The 19,949-nt window shown below is 36.3% G+C and overlaps 1 protein-coding gene across 1 annotated transcript in view; it reads right to left on the minus strand.

Annotated features, from left to right (window-relative positions):
* Positions 1 to 5,760: 5,760 nt before the first annotated feature.
* The window catches only part of LOC113937895 (trafficking protein particle complex subunit 2-like), a 96,091-nt gene continuing 81,902 nt past the window's right edge, over positions 5,761 to 19,949 (minus strand). Inside the window, exon 2 of the mRNA XM_027622822.1 lies at positions 5,761 to 7,327. Coding sequence (XP_027478623.1) covers positions 6,886 to 7,308 — 423 coding nt within the window. The 5' untranslated portion in view covers positions 7,309 to 7,327 and the 3' untranslated portion in view covers positions 5,761 to 6,885. The remainder of the gene's footprint in view (positions 7,328 to 19,949) is intronic.

Raw genomic sequence — 19,949 nt, forward strand, 5'->3', positions numbered from 1 at the left:
GTGGCTCAGTCAGTTAAGCAACTGCCTTCGGCTCAGGTCATGATCCCAGGGTCCTGGGATCGAGTCCCGCATCGGGCTCCCTGCTCAGCGGGGAGCCTGCTTCTCCTTCTCCCTCTGCCCCTCCCCCTGCCTGTGCTCTCCTGCTCTCTGTCAAACAAACAAATAAATAAATAAATAAAATCTTAAAAAAAATTAGCTAAGGGTTTAAATCTGTAAACCTATCTATTGTTGCTTGTTTTGTTTTATACAAGTTACTTATATTTACTAGTTCAATTTGGCACAAGGAAGAATTAGCTCTGCCTTCTGTGCCAGAGAAAACAGCCATTCTAAGTGTATTACAAGCTGTCTAATTTCTGGCTCTGCACACCCTACCATACCTCTCATCCCATAGATTCTTCTTCACCTAAAAAACTCCATGTTTCCAATATTCAGTGATAAGGCCTAGAAGTAACTGAGTTCTGCATGTGATCAAGGTGTAGAAAGATTCAACAGAATGTCACTACTATCCTAAGGATGAGAAAAACCACCTAATCTACAAATCATAATTTTTCTTGACTCCATCAAAGAGCTAAGGTCACAAGGCAGCAAAGGAAACTGCTCAAGAATTAGCATCAGAGAAACCAGACTCAAGATCCACGTAACAAGAAGGTAATACAAAAGTAATACTAATGTTAGAATAGGAGTCATAAGAACAGCTATTAAGGGCTTATTTTGTGTCCAATGTTTTAAATAATGATTCCATTAGTTCTTTAATATAACATTTTAAATGGGGAAGTATTGGCCTCACTTTGACTAAGAGAATAAACCATCAACGACAGAAGAGAAGTTAGCATTCAAAAACAGTTATGCCCAACACAGATATTCTTGTTCTTTCCAGGACACTACTTTCTATCTCTCCCTGCCAAGTAAAACTATGTTATGCAGGTCAATTTATGAAATCTCTTTGAAAATTACTTTCCTCTTCCAAATATGAGGATATTATCTATATTAAGTGTTGTTTGAGAACAAAATATGAAAACATATTTAATTCCTCATTAAACTATATGTTATTAAATAGCCATTCATCCAATAACATTTACTGAGAGGCAACTTTGTGGCAGACTCCTTTCTCAGTGTTCTAAGTGTAATAAGCAATAAATAAAGCTGGCACAAACTCTGGCCTTCAAGCCATTTTTATTGTAGTAGGGAGAAACAGACAAGCAAAATAAAAAATCAAAGTGAATGAGTCCTTAGATCCTTCGAGATGAGATCCTCAGTTTGCCTTGAATTGCAACATAGTCTAAGGCCTAGAAGTAACTGAGTTCTGCATATGATCAAGGTGCAGAAAGATTCAAGAGAATGTTGCTACCGTCCATCCTAAGGATGAGAAAAACCACCTAATTTACAAATCATAATTTTTCTTGACTCCATCAAAGAGCTAAGGTCACAAGGCAGCAAAGGGAACTGAATTCCAAAGAGTAACAAGTGCCTCCAAGGAGAGCAGAGATATATGAACTGTTTCACCTTTGACAAGCATGGGAGGAAGAAGCAGTCTCTGCAGAAGTGGGAAAGAATAAATCAGCTACAATTTTAACAAATTTTTAAAGGCCAAATGTGTGCTGGCATATCAATTTAAAATAGATCTAGACGTGGGAATGTTCACAATTACTCAAAAGCTCTTTCCCATGTGTCTCTCCTGAGTATATGAGGGGCAAGAGGGAGAGGCCTGAGGAGCCTTCCTCAATGGCACAGGCCTCAGGGGAGAAGATCAGCTGCTGATGCTCCCTAGGGGCAAACACTTCCTAGAACCCTGCTCTCATATTAGTAAATATTAACTAAAAAAAAGCTTAAGCCACTACAGAAAGGTCATCAAAGTCTCTGGTACTCAAGGCACTGTTGGAGAAGTAAAAGCAGAACCGTCTACCTTTAGAAAACTCTCTCTTCCCCCAGGAAGCCAAGTGAAGACCCAGGAATTTTCTTCTTGTGGATGATGATAATGATGTATTTTGGAAGAAGAGAGAAGTCAAAGCCACCTGCCATGAGGGAAAGGCAAGGAATTTCTGCATGCCCAGGATCCACGACAAGAGCCAAGAAGTACTGGCTACAATGAGGAAGGGAGGGGAAGAATGCTCAAAGAGCCTAATCTTGAGCCCAGGAGCAGCACACGTCTTACCAAAAGTAGAAGTTGGACCAGAGGAGGATTAAGAAAACTTTCCTGCCTGTACCACAAGCTCAACACGGAATCATAAGCAACAGAAGTCTTACTAGAGGAATGTAAAGTGTGTGGGAAAATAAGAATGACAATAGTAACAACAAAGCCCAAATCCAGTTCAACCAAGTGACTAGACTGACCCAACTAGTCTTACACACTAATGACTTGATGTAAGAAAATGTCTGCCTACTTCCTGTTATAAATTTCTTGGTACCAACTTTTCATTTATACACAACATTTTGTACTCAATTAAAAATAACTGATATATAAAAAAGCAACAAAAATGATCTATTGTCAAGAGATAAAGATCTCAGAGATGATCACATGATGGAACTATTCTACAGGGACTTTAAAATATCTATGATCGGGCGCCTGGGTGGCTCAGTCGTTAAGCGTCTGCCTTCAGCTCAGGTCATGATCCCAGGGTCCTGGGATTGAGCCCCGCATCGGGCTCCCTGCTCAGCGGGAAGCCTGCTTCTCCCTCTCCCACTCCCCCTGCTGTGTTCCTTCTCATGCTGTGTCTCTCTCTGTCAAATAAATAAATAAAATCTTAAAAAATTATGATCACTACTAAGTTTATAGTATGCTGTAGGTTGAATTGTGTCCTGCAAATGATATACTGAAGCTCTGAGCCCAGGTACCTGTAAATGTGTCCTTGTTCAGAAATAAGGTTTTAACACTGTTAAACATTATTTAGGTTAAAGTGAAGTCATAATGGATTAGGGTGGGCTCTAAATTCAATATGGCAGGTATTCTTAAACGTTTAAGAGAAGACACACACACACATACAAACACACACAGGGACAATGCCATATGAAAGCAGAGGCAGAGATTAGAGTGATGTTATCTACAAAACAAGAAACACCAAGAATTGCCAGCAAATGACAGAAGCTAAAAGAAAGGATTTCTTCTAGAGACTCCTGAGGAAGCATGGCCTTTCTGTAACCTTGACCTCAAACTTTCAGTCTCCAGAATTGTGATATTTGTTGTTTTAAACCACCCAGTTTGTGGTGATTTGTTACAGAATTCCTAGGGCATTAATATACAGTGTAAGTGATAATTAACATGCATAAATTGAATACGGAATGGAGAATCTCAGCAGACACATGAAAAATGATTTTAAAAAAGTCATTTGAGACTGCTAGGAATAAAAATATCATAGATAAAATATTCCTTCAGTGGGTTTATCAGCAAAATAGAATAAAAAAATAAAATACCTTGAAAAGAGTTCAATAGAAATTATCTAAAATGAAGCAAAGAGAAATAAAATCAGAACAAAGAATCCAAGAGGTATAGGTCACTATCAAACATCTGGACCTCATTACATAATTGGAGACCCATAAAGGAGAAGAGGCAAGTCAGAAGAATTATCTCCAAATACAACAGGAGAGAATTTTCAAAAAGAATGAAAGGCGGAAAGAAAACAACCAAACACAGATTTAAGAAGCTCAAAGAAACAAACATTATTAGTAATAATTTTATGTTTTTAAATATTTTATTTATTTGACAGAGAGCACAAGTAGGCACAGTGAGAGGGAGAAGCAGGCTCCCCGCTGACCGGAGAGCAGGATGCCACAGGGCTCAATCCCAGGACCCTGGGATCATGACCCAAGCTGAAGACAGATGCTAAATGGATGAAGCCATCCAGGCGCCCCAATAATTTTAAGAAGCTGTGCATATGACAGTCAAAATGCACAAAAGCAAACATTAAGGAAAAATTTTAATGGCAATCTGAAGAAAAGAAAAAATATATATATACACACAGAGGAGCAAAGACAAGACAAAGAGTATGACATCTTTAAAAGTTTAAAGAAAGGAACAAGATAATCTTCCATTACAGAATTCTACATCCAGTGAAAATATCCTTCAAAAATGAAGGTGAAATAAAAATTTCTTCAGACTAACAAAAACTGAGATGATTCAGTGCTAGTAGACCTAATTATAACAAATGTTAAAGGAATTTGTTCAGGGAGAAGGAAATGCTATCAGCTGTGAATCTGGGTCTATATAAAGAAAAAAGAAATATATACAGTCAAAATGCAGGCACATATAAGACATATTCTCCTTGTTTTTAATTACTTTAAAGAATAATGGACTGTCTAAACCAAAGAAGGTAATTGTATGAATTGTATGTTTTACAACATATGCGCCATCAAGTTGAATAAAAAGGATAGTATAAAGGATAAGATGGAGGCAATGAAGTATATTGAGTATATTCTAAGATTCTTACATTCTACATGAAGTGGCATGATATCATTTGATGGTTTGCAATGGTAATTTAAAGTCTGTATTTTAAAATAAACATGTAAAATGTTTTTAAATATGTAATAAGCAGAGATAAATTAATGCATATCAAATAACAATTAATTTTAAAAAGGCAGAAAGTTAAGATAAAAAATAAGTGATGAGGGGCACCTGGGGGGCTCAGTGGTTAAAAAAAAAATAAGTGACGAGACAACAGAAGTCAGATAGCAATGGTAGACTGAAAAACAACCATACTGTACAAAAAGAAATATTAACGGTCTAATTCACACAATATGAAATGTGTATATATCAACAACAGAACTTTAAAATTCATGAATCAATAAAGGACAGAACTTAAAGGAGTAATAAAAAAAATCACTTCCTTTTGGAAATTACATCACTCTTAGTATTTGACAAAACAAGTAGACAGTTTCATCAGTAAGAATATATAGGGAATTTGTAACTTAAAATACTAATATTCAATGTTACCTAATTGACGTTTATAGTACACTGTACCACAAAAAGAGCAAAATACCTTCTTTTCATGTGCACATGGAATATTCACTTATATTTTGGTTGATTAAAACAATAAAAAGTCAACAAATTTAAAACAATTGAATTCATTCAAAGTATATTCTCTAACCAAAATGGAATTAAATTAGAACCAATTAACAGAGAGATCTCTAGAAATTCTCTCAGATTTTGGAAACTAAGCAAACTATTTCTATTTTTTTAAAGATTTTTATTTATTTATTTGACAGAGAGAAAGCAAGAGAGGGAACACAAGCAGAGGGAGTGGGAGAGGGAGAAGCAGACTCCCTGCTGAGCAGGGAGCCCAACGCAGGGCTCCATCCCAGGACCTCGTGATCATGACCTGAGCCAAAGGCTTAACGACTGAGCTACCCAGGTACCCTAAGCAATCTAAGTAATCCATAGATCAAGGAAGAAATTGCCAGGGAAATAGACATCTATTTTAAATTTAGTAAAAAGAAAAACACAACATAACAAACCTTATGGGATGCAACCAAAGCAGTTATTGGTGGGAATTTTATAAAATTAAAGTCTATATTAAGAAACAAGAAAGGTCTCAAACCAGTACTTAATACTTCCAATATTAAAAAAAAAAAAGATTAGCAAAAAAAAAAGGCACAAATTAAATCTAAAGCAAACGGAAGTAAAGATAAGAGCAGACATCAATTAAAAAAAATACAGACAAGATTTAAATATCAATGTAACTAAAAGAAGTTTATTGAATAATAGGTCAATAAAACTGGATAAATCTCTAGCCAGGCTGATCAAGTTAAATAAGAGAGAACACACAAACCACCAATATCAGGAATGAAAGTGGTAACGTTACTACAGAGTCTACAGACATTAATTAGACTAAGAAAGGAGCGTTATTACAACTTTATGCCAATATATATCATAATATAGGAAAAATAGGCAATTTTTTTTGGACGAACCTGTTTATTTATGAGATCAAATAAATAGATGGGGTAAAAAAGTATGGTAGCAACTTCACACAAGGGTATGAGACCAAACAGAATTACTTACTCAAGTTATTCAGGATGGAACAAAATTAAGTGCTCACAATTAGCACAGAAAATATCTGGTTATAGTACTTGTTTCTAAATGGACATTTACTAGTTTACAGTAAGATCCCACTTATTACAGACCACTCCCCACCCCCTTGGTGTACAACCCAAAAAAGCTAAGAATGCAAATGTTAATGTAATATAAACTTTTCTTTGTTTACGATTCCAGAATTACAACTTCTTAGTAATAGTATAACTATCAACAGGCTCACTTACTTTGGTTTACTGTTGGAGGGAAAGGCAATATAAGAAGATAAAATGTCACTTTGGTCCCAGCCTCCCATTTTACAAACATGGATCCAGGATTCTGGATTTATAGCAGAATCACTTTGACAGAGGCGGGCCTGTGGCATTTGGCACTGCAAACGCTGTTTGCTCCGGCTTCTTGGGGAGTGCTGTGTATACTGCCTACATGGTTTTATAACAATATCTATAGATGTGCAGAAGCCCATGTACTTGCTATCAACTTCATTCCCTACTGCAGAAACTTCCAGTTTTCAATCTGTCTACCAAAATCTTGACCATGACATTTAGTTCTGAATCGTGACATCAAGATAAAGCTATCTGAGTAAAATCAAAAGCTCATTCTTAATTTTTAGAATAAAGATATTTTCAAGAGTTTATATATAAAGAGTTTATAAATAACACTGTTCACAAGCAAATACTGATCTGTTGATAATCGTTAAGAAACTGAATGTACTGTTTTGAAATAATACAAGGAATTTCATCAGGTTCAGATAAATTTAGACTCTAAGTAAAACTTTTCCAGGCTATTTAGTCAAGTTACTTACAATATATACATTCCTGAGAATACCCCATTGTAGTAACATTGTTTATTTCCAAATTTTTCTGCATTCAACTTAAAAGGTGTTTCTTCCCAAGAAACTGAACTTTTCTGTCAAATGTGCTTGACCGAATAGGAGAATGGGGTTCATAAAATGGGTTCATTGCAAACTTTATGTATAAATCATAGACATCAGTAAAGAAGTTCTTTATTCCATCTTCTTGCCTTATGTCATGAAGCATAATAAATCTCATATGACCTGCAGTAACAAACGCCGAAACAAACCATTCATTGAACTTGTCCACAGTTTTCAAGTACATGTTGTTGGACAGCCACATATTCTCATCTATGAGGTCGAGGGCAGCATGACTTATGAACTGGTTCAGATGACGATGATCATCTTTGGATTCTGCTTTTCCAGCTGGCAAAACTTCCATTTCAAAAACTGGATTATCATGGGGGCCCACAATTACAAAGTAGAAGCTTCCAGACATTGTCTTCAGTATATGGTTCCTGCAGAGAGAAGCCGACAATGGAAACAGCCAGTCACTTCCCTCCACAGACCCGCGCTTGGCCAAAATGGGCAATTTCTGGACTCAAACTATTGAAGTTTACTGAAGACAAAGTGGATTAGCCCAACAGACTTAGTAATAACTTGAATTTTTAAATACCTCTACCAAAATAGACTCATACCTAGAGAACTTCATTGGTAATTTATTTTAAAAACATAAAGGAGAAATTATAACAATTGTACTAAACCAAGCCAGAAAATAAAAGGAGGGAACAATTTACACCTACTCATTTTTTAGGGCACCATTACTCTAATCCCTAAACTAGACATTATAAGGAAACAGATCTGTGCAACAAAAAGAGTGAATTTCAGTGTCTGTAAACTGGAATTAAAAATAAAGAATTACTGAAAAAAAAAAAGACGGAAACAGATGTAAATGTAGATAGATGAAGAATCCTAATTTCCTTGCCCTACCAAAGTCTTTCTCTTACTTACATCTCCAGTCTCACCTAGATTTCGCTTTCATGTGTGTTTGTGTGTGTGTTCAGGGAGGGGATGGGAGGGAGCAAGGTGATGTGGAAGTGTTAAAAATATCCAAACGGTTGATACAGTAATTTTTTTCTATGATCTTTTGGTGCCACTCACACTCATTCTCCGGATATAAAGGTAACTGAGGAAGTCACTGCTTTCTCAGAAAGTATTTTGAATTTCCTTCAGTTTTTTGAATCATTATAGATCAGAGAATACTTTCAAAATTAATTTTAGCAACTCCTCCCTGAGAAATTCCTAAAAGCCAAGGCTTTTGACTGAACAAAATAATTATTTCTAAAGACAGACTTCTGTTTTATTTTTACCACAATCCATCTTTTGGACAATCCAGCCATCATTTGTACTGTGAGATCCTTTTTTTTTTTTTAAGATTTTATTTATTTATTTGAGGGAGAGAATGAGAGATAGAGAGCATGAGAGGGAAGAGGGTCAGAGGGAGAAGCAGACTCCCTGCTGAGCAGGGACCCTGATGTGGGACTCGATCCCGGGACTCCAGGATCATGACCTGAGCCGAAGGCAGTTGCTTAACCAACTGAGCCACCCAGGCGCCCTTTTTTTTTTTTTTTAAAGATTTTATTTATTTGTACTGTGAGATCTTAAATTTGGAAAGGATCAGAGAAATCCTGGGCTTGAGTATTTAATCCAAACATTGAGCATTTCCTTGTCAATTTCCTTAACCTATGGTCTCTGCTCTGCCTCTGCTCTGATATTACCAGTGGTGGGTTGTTTCTTGCCTTTCTTTGGTTTACCCATTCCACCAGTGGACAGTCATTTTGTTGCTTTTGTTGTTTTGGTTTTGCTATTTTTCCTTTAGTTTTAATGTTCTATTCTATATTCTTCTGAGTCATACTAATGCAGCCCTTAGGCAGCCAAAGATGCCATCTTTGTTCTGCTTCCACATGATAGCCCATACAACATGGCAAGATCTCAGATTCCTCTGTGCACCACAGGCTCAAGACAGTCCCAATTACTTCTACTATTCTCATAATCACAATTCAAGATCTCTTGCCATCTTTTAAGTTTAAATTGATTTGTTAATATTCTTCTTGTAGATCCGTAGCCAGAACTGAACTCCCTTTTGCTGGGCCTTCTATTGAGTCTGTACATTCACGGACTTAGTAGTTATATCAAATGATTGATTTCATTTAAAATTCTCCCCTTTCAGTGTGTAGCTTTTAGTCTTTGTCATTATTACAAAAACTATGATTTTTAGGTGATGTCATGCTACTGACTATATTATAGGGTATATAAGAATTTTTGCTATGTTGAAAATAATTGGTATTTTTATACATATATTATAATATATCCATCTGTTCAACCCCTTGAACAAGAAGGGAGAAAGAAATTACTAACATTAACCAAGCGTCTATTAAGTGCCAGGCACTGCGCCATAATTTATGCATACATTTTCTCATTCATTCTCAAATTAGCCCTGGAAAGTAAGCATTATCATTTCCATTTTAAATGGGAAAACCAGGCTCAAAGAATCTAATTAAACTGCCTAAATTTACACAACTTGTGAGAGAAGAATAAGAATGTGAATCAATATCTGCTATCATCTCAGCTCAGTGATACATACAATGAAATCTTCAGAGAACAGCAAGTCAAAACACTCTGAATATATTTTACACTATTATTTATAAAAATGAACCATGTATTAAGATATTGTGTAATAACACATATGGAAGAATTTGTGAATTTGTTTTCCTGTTATCTAGAACGATATATACTGGCTATTTAATACTCTGTAACAGTTGTAAGAGCTGGGATTCACACATTCTAGTAACCTAAGGGCGAATGTGGAAGAAGTATTTTACAATGATCAAATTATGAACACCACATATAGATGATTTAATTCATAATATCTTCTTTTAAGTTAATTATTATACATTGTTGAGAATTAAATAATTAAACACCATTGAAACCAGTGGATGTTTGCTCTACAACTGACTTGATATGTGAGTTCAACCCTGTCAGGAATCACATGCCAAATGGTATGCAAAGAACTGCAATTTTTCCTGGGTGGGGGGGTCTTGGTATGCGCCCAAGAATACCTCCTTTGTGCTAACCACACACTCTCAGTTCTACCACTACCTGATTTTCATCTTAGATAGATAAACCTGTCCTTATTCATGGCTTTGACATTTAAGGATTTTAGTCGCACTTGATTTCTTGGTTCTTACAGGGATGCATCTTCACAACACGTGCCCTAGTTCCAGTCTTTAAGATCCAATACTAAGGGCACCTGGGTGGCTCAGCTGGTTAAGCAACTGCCTTCGGCTCAGGTCATGATCCTGGAGTCCCAGGATCGAGTCCCGCATCGGGCTCCCTGCTCAGCAGGGAGTGTGCTTCTCCCTCTGACCCTCTTCCCTCTCGTGCTCTCTATCTCTCACTCTCTCTCTCTCAAATAAATAAATAAAATCTTAAAAAAAAAAAGATCCAATACTAACAACGTATTCTTTTTTTTCCCCATGCCTTTCCTTCCCCTTATAACTCCCCTCTCTTCTTTAGCAAGTCATAACCTATCCATTTTTTTAAACTGACACATCTGACAACATATTCTTGATCATTGCATTGTTCCATAACTCAATACTGGCAATGACTGGATGACCAATTTCTAACTCTCTGTCCTCAAAATTCGTGTGAGAAAGTTTAGAGAACACTTAGTTCTCTAGAACACTAGTTCAGCTCTCCCAAAGGTTTTTAATTAGCTTCCACACGCTATCCCCACAGAATAACAGCATTGGCTAAAACATCTTATCTTGTCGGTCTAGTTATTTGATTGATATGTCTTGCCGCTTGTTCTGAAATATGGTGTATGTGACCATACAATTTTTGGTACCAAATGAAAATAGCAAAACCATTCCACCAATGCACATTCACTTATGCACCTTACAGTTTTTGGAAAGAGGTAGACTTCATTTGTAATTCTTACAACAGCATTTGTCTGGACCTCCATGCTTACTATCTGGCCCTCAGGAACTGCATCTGGTAATTGTGACCATTCAAAGTCCACAAATCCCACTAAGTACAGGGGAATGGCAAAAACCATGAATGCTTTTGGAAAACCACATGATAATGAGTCTCTAAAAAACCTACAGGATCACTGTGTACATCTGTAAAAAAATACTGCATCTAATTATTATGCAGATGATTTTAAGGAAAGTAAGATCAAACTTTAAATGGGATTTCTAGGTCACAGATTACCTTTTTGATAAATGAATGCTTCTTAACTATTATTACTTGAGGTAAGCAAGGGTAAGTAGCTCTTTGTTCCACTTTTTAACAGACACACAAGAAAATAATCTTCAACCATGATTTATTTCTTTATTGATACCACAAAATTGCGTCTGGCTGCTGAAGAGGTTTAAAGAATTAGGGAGCTGACAAGTGACTCTGGAAGGTTAATCTCATTACTCTGCACTCTGTCCATATCAGTTTGGCCTCCTGCACAGAAAGGAGGAATTATCTGTTGACAGTTCAGCAGTGATACAAAACAGTCTGGGAGCATTATCAAGAAAAAGGTAATAATCCACACTCATTTTGCCCAGAACACTAGCATAATCATGGTTTTCTTTGAACTTCTAGTACTTAAAGAAACACTTAAAGATAAGAAAATATTTCTGGTAATTATGAAAATACAATCTTAACAGGGGTAAAGATGATTTTGCGTGTTGCCATGACTAAATGAAATAATTTATGTAAAGTATTTTGCACTGTGTCTGGCCCATAAGCACTTGAAGATCATATATAACTTTCCTAGTGGGTTAACATGAGTATTTGTTTTTCTAATGCATATGCAACACCTGGGTTGACTCAATCTTTCAGGTGGTCAGCATTTGAAAATACTGCCTCCTTTGAGTGCCATGCCCAGTTACCGCATGGCACTCCAGGGGATACCTGAAATGTAACATGGGCTCTGTGTCTGTACCTTCCATTGCACAATTTGAATGCGACAATTAGAATCAAAAAGTAACTAAGAGGAGAGGGCTTTTCCAACACAGTGTCTCGGTAGATGAGAGTCAGATCACATAATGATTGAGTATAGGATCTCTAGCTACTGCAGGCTCTGAAACCTAGGAAAAGTAATGTATGCTTTCTTAGTACAGTTTTCTGGGGGGTTTGTATATAACAAGAATGTTCTTATGAGTTTTAATGTGATCACGTGTATAAAGCATTTAGATCTTGGAGAATGTCCAGTGATGTAGGGCTCAGGTTACAGTTCCAGCCTGTGAAAGCACAGGAATCTGATGACCAGGTAGATGTGCCAGGCCTTCATCACAGCACCTCCTAACCCCTCCTTCCATCCTCACCGCCCCCCCCCCCCCCCACACCACATTCCCAGTATGGCATCCTGGGCTTTGTTCCTTGGCTACCGGGAAATTCGACAAATCCACTTTAGAAAACATTGAAAGGAAAGAGAAGTTGTAGCTTCCTTCTCTGTGTGATACCATCCTGTCTTCATCTAGGGTTGTCATCTGCATCACTGTCATCATTTGCTTTCCACTGAATCATTTTGGTTCTTCCTAGAAGGCTCTTACCCAGTGATTTAGTTTCCTTTCCTCCACAGGATACTTACCGTCACACTGTTTCCCCATTAATTCAGTTATGGTCCTTACACAGAGTCTTCTTTATTCATTAAGGTAAGGCCTCAGCTTTAACAATTATTGGTCCAGTTCAATTTATTTCCAAACTGAAGCCAAAAAAATGAGGTTGAAAAGCAAATATATCTACAAATGCAGTTTGGATCACATACCATACTGATAATGTAAAGCTTTTTATTCTATTTTATATCAATTTGTATCTTCCATTTGACTCACATTATATGCTTATAGAAAAACTGCACAATATATTAAATTGCATAAAGTTGGTGAGAAGGGGATTTTATTCTGTATCTGGTCTTCGCTTTGTCACTGAAACCTTATATTCCACATTTTCTCACTTAATTATTTAACAAAAAATGTATTGAACAAACATTCATATAAGGGACTACGATATGGTCGGCGGGGAGGGAATATGAACAAGGCATGGGCTCTACTCTTTTACATTTCACGGTCCCAGGGACTAGCTATGACTTATAAAGTCTAAGAATTCCCCTTTCCTTTCTAATTGCTTTAAAGTCAATTTATAAATATATTTTGAATATTGACTAGTTCCCAATAAAAATAAAAACTCCAAGCATCACAGACTACCAAAGTTGAATGTTGTTTGTTGTTGGGGTTTTTTTTGTTTGCTTTGTTGTTGTTTTTTTTAACAGTTCCCATTTCTTATTCTCACCCATAATTCTACCTCACAAAGGAAGGATATCCATAGAAAGGAGGAATCTCCTGGGATTTATAAAGGATGAATAGGTAAAAGGATATCCTAAGGAATTCTACCTAACAAGGTTGCATGTCCAGTTGAAAAGTTTATATCATATACAAATATTATAGTTTTATATTTTGTTCTTTGGCTAACCAAAAATCACATATTCACATTATGTAAAGGCTGTTAAGAAAAAAGGCAAGACATGGAGTCATATATAACAGAATATAAATCTCAGCTGGACTCCTAATTAGCTCTATATTTGGACAAGTTTTCAAACTTTTACGGTCTTAGTTTCTTTACTGTTTCATTGAGAATAATAATACTCTATGTACAACCAGATTTTGAGTTCTAAATGAAAAATATGATTTGATACAAACATTAAATATTCAAAGAATATTAGGTCCCACCAAGTAGGGGCTTCTAATAATGATCCACTGATACAGAAATATTTTCAGTACATTATTCATTACTTTTTTTTATGTTTTTTTTTTTTGAAGATTTTATTTGACAGAGAGACACAGCCAAAGAGGGGACATAAGCAGGGGGAGTGGGAGAGGGAGAAGCAGGCTCCCTGCGGAGCAGGGAGCCCGATGCGGGGCTCGATCCCAGGACCCTGGGACCATGACCTGAGCTGAAGGCAGACGCCTAACGACTGAGCCACCCAGGCGCCCCTACATTATTCATTACTTAATGTTAAGACATTGCTGCTCAAGCCAAGTGGAATACTGGCAATTCTCTGAAGGGTTTACTTTAGATTTTGCCAATTATACTTCTACATGGTTCCTCAAAAATTATTACGTCTACTTTTATCACAGCAAAAAATATCCCTTATTTGAGGAGTTATAAGAAATGTTTTTATTCTATAGTTTATATAACAATACTAATGAGAATTCATTCATTCATTTATTTATTTGTTTAAGAGATACTGCTGTAGTGCTTACTGTCTGCCAATTACTGGGCCACATACAGAAAAGAGAATGTTAAAAAAGACAAATTCTCTGCCCTCATGGGATAATGTTAATAAAATAATTTAAACAGGTCCCAAATGTTTTCACATACCCTATTTTACTGAATCCTGATGATGACCATGGAAGGTAGGTATTGTGAATACTGAGACAACTTCACTGATTGGAACACTAATGATTGAAGGTACAAAAAGAGTTTCTTGCCTAGCTAATCCCAAATCCGGTACCAAGACAATACACCTCTTAAGAGAAGATTTTTAACTATCACTGCACAGTGCACCTAATTTGTGGGTCCCCACAACAAAACTGTCAGCAAACGTTGGCTCTTCATTGTTTAGAGGGCTCACATCAGAATATGCCTTGTCCATTGCTAAATCATATGTAATTTTTTTATGGATGCCATTTCAAATAGCCTGCATCATCCCTCCTCTTCCATCAGTGCATGTAATTGAGAGCGGGCTCGGAGTTAGAGAAAGCTTATACTGAGCAATTTCCTCAATCTAAGAGAGTTTCTTTCACTATTATAATTTTCTGCTTATTGTTTGAGCTAGGGAGTAATAAATGCTTGATTACTTGTTCTTTTATAGCTGCATGTATTGTCTGTTTCTAGAAAACAGGGCTGTTTGTATCTTACATTTTACAAAAGATTAGATCTATCACCTCATTACCTGGGGAGTATGCCTCCATACATAATGTTTATCCCACAATCTTTCTTCTGTCCTACCTAGTTCAATTATCTTTCTCTCCTTCTTATTGCTTGGCATGCATTGTCTGAATTACTAGGCCATGAAATGTTCTTTTTCCTATAACTCAGTCTCTGACATTTCCAAATCTTCCTTGCGAGAGATATCAAAAAGCAGCACACATTCTTTACAGAATTAATAAGATGAATGGTCTTAATTGCAACCTTTTAAGCTAATTAAAATGAAACTGGAATGCATACAGTAGAGATAAATGTCTCACTTTACTTCTGGAAATATTCATGACTTTTACATTTTATACTTTTAAAATTGTATGACTGTTTATTCAAATATATACAAATATACTGAAGCCTGCTTCAATACAATACAAACAAAACAATGAAAGTGGAAAAATAATTTTATTGTTCATTGCTGTTCATGGCACTCTACCATGGTGATTTTAATTTGTGATTATTATTCATTAAGAACAAGAAAGATTTCTGGTTCTTACTGATTTTTTTTCATTCCATTTTACATGAATAAAGGGAACTGTACCCTTAAAGCAGTAGCTCATGATTTCTGCACATTACAAACTAAGCTCAAATGCATAGGAACATCATCGGGAGATATTTATGATTATTTTTAAATAGTAACTTACACCCTGTCCATATACAAAGATCAATTATGCATATTAAAAAGTAATTAGCTCAAACTAAGACTTAAATTACACATAATGTGAATTAATCCAGAATATTTCTTGGTATTACAAAGTTTAGAAATGTGAGTATCTGTCTCATGGGTACTCTCTACTATGCAATCATTCTTTTGGCTAATATTGACAATTACGTTTATAAGCTTTTCTCCAAAACGTGTCTGAATGGTCATAGACAAATATATACACTCTATGAGACAACAGTCTCCACATTGCATAGGCAGATAACTGGTCTATCTACTCTCTTCAGGCTTTCAGATTTCTAAAATTTTACTACCACTCTCACAAGTACTTTTTAATGAGTTTATTTTCTTTTTTCCTTTTTCAAATGTACCATGGGGGTGTTGGAACTTGACAAAAGAAGATGTCTTTTCGGGCAAGGTGAGTAGTCTACCTGCAAAGAGGCACATTTAAGAAATATTTTCTTAAGGGCTGGGCATAGAAGTTAGTTTCAAAGACATTCTATGACTGAGACAAAGTAAAGGGCTATATCCAGATAGAATATCTTACTCACTTATTAGAACATAAGAATGAGAATCTAACTTACATACAGTTAACTAGGATATAAAGGTAAGAAAATGACCCCAAAACAAAACAAAAACAAACAGACAAAATGGGGCTCCTGGGCGGCTCAGTCCTTAAGCTTTTGCTTTCGGCTCAGGTCATGATCTTGGAGTCTGGGGACTGTGCCCGCGTCGGGCTCCCTGCTCCGCGGGAAGCTGGCCTCTCCCTCCCCCGCTCCCCCTGCTTGTGTTCCCTCTCTCGCTCTCTCTCTCTGTCAAATAAATAAATCTTAAAAAAAAAAAAAAAGCCAGAAGAGAGTATTTATGTGTGAACAGGTAAATCAGTTTAGATGGGGTTTTAATACACTCATGCACATTTTCACAAGACTGACCTTGTACATATGGATACTGAAAAGAACCAAATCTTTAGTCCTTTAAGCTAAATCATTATTCATTTATTCTACATATTTTGGTAATCTCTATTAGGTGTCCAACTCACTGTGGACACATAGATCAAAAATTGAAAGAAATAATATATTTGCTTCCAAAGGGCTCCCTAGTGAAGACACACACGTATATATTCTTATTAAAGGTGAAACAAACAAACAAAAAAGTACTATTCAACACCAAATCAACAAAAACAAGATATTGTACTTACCACATTTTGAGTGAGGAGAAAAGTAACCTGTTCTTCAAATAATATGTGTAAAAGCTATAGTGCAGGTAGCAGTGATTTATGTTTAATTCCAGACAGATGTAAATTTTTCATTGCTTTTATGACATGCTTTTGTATCATTTCTTGAAATACGACAGAAGTAAGTAAAATGATTATTTTTTTCCCTTTACTATAGGAAACGAATTAAGAAGGAAATGGGTGCCTGGATGGCTCAGTCAATTAAGCATCCGACTCTTGGTTTTGGCTCTGGTCATGATCTCATGGGTCATGAGTGGGCCCCACATAGAGCCCCAAGTCAGATTTCAAATTCAGCAGGGAGTCTTCTTGAGATTTGTCTCCCTCTGCCCCTCCCCTGCTCATGCACTTGCTCATGTGTGCTTTTTTTTAAGTGCTCTCTCTCTCTCTCAAATAATTTTTTTTTAAGGAAACTTAGAAAATTGGCTTTCAAAATTGTCCCTAACTTCCAGTTTCAGCCCTGAAGTGTAAAGAGTTTGGAAGTCAGCATTCCCATACCTACAACAAGAAAAAGCTAGACAAACAGAAAGTCCACAACTTTTCGAAGTCATTAAACTGAAGAAACAGATTAAATCACAACCAAAAGCTGGAGAGACAAGCATATCCCAAAAGTCACAGCCTAGCTCTGCATACTTACAGGAGAATCCACTCGATCAAGAGTCTGGTAGGAACACTTAAATGCTAATTTTGATGAATTGGTGGAGGTTGTGGACTACCTTAAAAGTAAGAAATTCCTGGAATGCCTAGGTGGCTTAGTCAATTAAGTGTCTGCCTTAGGCTCAGGTCATAATCCCAGCATCAGGCTCCCCGTTCAGCAGGGAGTCTGCTTCTCCCTCTCTGCCCACCCCTACTCATGCTCTCTCTGCCGAGTTCTCTACCTCTCTCTCTCCCTCTCAAATAAATAAAATCTTAAAAAAAAAAAAAAGGGGGGGGAAGAAATTCCTGGGACCAGCAGCCTTAGACAGGTCCTCAGACTTTTGAAGGTTATAATGCCAGGAAACCCACCAGATTCTCACTGTGAAGATGTGAGGAAGGTTCACCTGTGGGTCTGGCAGGAGGAGACAGCATAATTACTGTGCAATACACCAGCAGCCTTCTCCCCAACAAATGCCTTCTCTCCAGGAGACCAGGCTTCCCCAGAGCCTTCTTATCCCAGTTTCGGAGAAGAGATTTTTCTCTCACTCCAGCCTGCTCTGGTATTACTGTCTCATCCCAGGTGGAAACAACAGGGGTGGGAGGAGGGAATAGAGATACAGGGCGGAAAAAAACAATACCAACAGAGAAACACTGTGGAGGTCACAGCCCTGAAATACGGCCCCACTAAAACACTAAGATTTAATCAAATGATTATAAAACACCTCAATCACTCACTCCTTACCAACACACCAACAGGGACCCAATATAACAGTGGACTGCATCTGAAGGATGTGCAAGATACTGATTCTTTCCAAGGAGGAGTACTTCGGGAAGCCCGGAATCAAGAGAGGAGATAAAAACAGACCACAGAGGGATCTGAGGCCTCTGGCTACAACCACCACGAGCTATGACAACCTATAGCTGTGACAAACATTAAAGAGAGGCTAATTCATAGCCAAATTAACATAAATCCCACACTGAAGTCCTACTTAATTCAGTTCTTATCACTTAGTATAAAATATCTGATTTTTAGTGGGCAAAAGGGGGAATTAGAAGTCATGTCAAAAGTTGAAAGGATATGGATTATGAAAAGAAAAGGCAATAATCAGAATTGGACTCGGGTGTGTAGGAATTATCTGAGAGGGAATTTAAAATAACTATGATTAATACATTAAGGGTTCTAATCAAAAGAGCAGACAGCATGCAAGAATCAATGGGCAATATAAGCAGAAAGACGGAAGTTCTACAAGAGTCAAAAGGAAATGTGAGAAATCAACATTGCAACAGAAATGAGTAATGCCTTTGATGGGCTCATACAACGTAGCTAAAAAAAGAATCCATGGGCTTGATAATGAAGCAATATAAACGTCACAAAATAAAATGAAAAGAGATAAACTAAACAAACAAGACAAAAAATAACATCTAAGAACTGTGGGGCAATTTCCATAGATGCAACATAGGTATAATTGAAATGTCAGAAGGAAAAAAAAGAGAATTAAGCAGAAGAAATATTTCAGGTAATAACAGGTGAATTTTCCAAAATGGATGATATACAAAAAGCCACAGTTCTAGGATGTCCAGGAAACATCAGACAGAATGATTACCAAAACAAATAAACAATCCTGAGCATAGTACATTCAAATTGCAGAATACCAAAGGGAAAGTCTTGAAATCCAGGGGATTAGGGGTGGGGAACACCTTACCGATAGGGGAACAAGAAGCAATTACAGAAAAGTTCCTAAAAACCATGCAAACAATAAGGGAGTGTAGGTAAATACTTAAAATGTTGAAAGAAAAAAAAATCTAGGAAAAGTAAATATTTTCTCAATTATCAAAAACTGTGGTAATTCACTGCCACTAAATCTAACCTGCAGGAAATGCTGAAAGAAGTTTTTCAGACAGATGAAAAAAAATATATAGGTCATACATTTAGATCTACATAAAGAACAGAAGAGTATCTAAGAATAAATAAATGAAACATTAAATCCTTAATTTAAAAAAAATGATTATTTTAAGTGGTTACATTAAAAATATATTAGGCATTTATAGCATTCAGATAAATGAAATTAATGAGAGCAATATCACAAGGGGTTGTAGGTAGAAATTGGAAATAGTTATAATTCCCTATACTACATATGAAATGGTGTGGTATTTGAAAGTAAACTTACATAAGATAACAATGTATATTACAAATTCTAGGGCAAGCACTTTTTTCTTACTACAATGAATATTCTAATACAGGAGATAAAATCAAATTATATAAAATGCTTAACTAAAACCAGACAAGGCAAAAAATAAAGTGGGGGGAAGAAACTAAAAAAAAAAAAAAAAGAAAGAAAATCAATAAATATTAAATACTAACTAAAATTAGTAACTTAATACCAATCCAACTATAGCAATAATCATTTTAAGTGTGAAGGTCCTGAATACCCCAAATAAAAGGGAGACTGTCAGAAAGTATGAAAAATCAAGAATAAACTATATGTTGTCTAAACAAAGCCCACTTTACATATAAAGACACATTTAGGTTAAAAGTAAAGAACCAACCCACCCACCCCCCCCAAAAAAAAACAAGAAAAAG

This window comes from Zalophus californianus, chromosome 8 (genome assembly GCF_009762305.2).
Source record: "Zalophus californianus isolate mZalCal1 chromosome 8, mZalCal1.pri.v2, whole genome shotgun sequence".
Taxonomy (NCBI): domain Eukaryota; kingdom Metazoa; phylum Chordata; class Mammalia; order Carnivora; family Otariidae; genus Zalophus; species Zalophus californianus.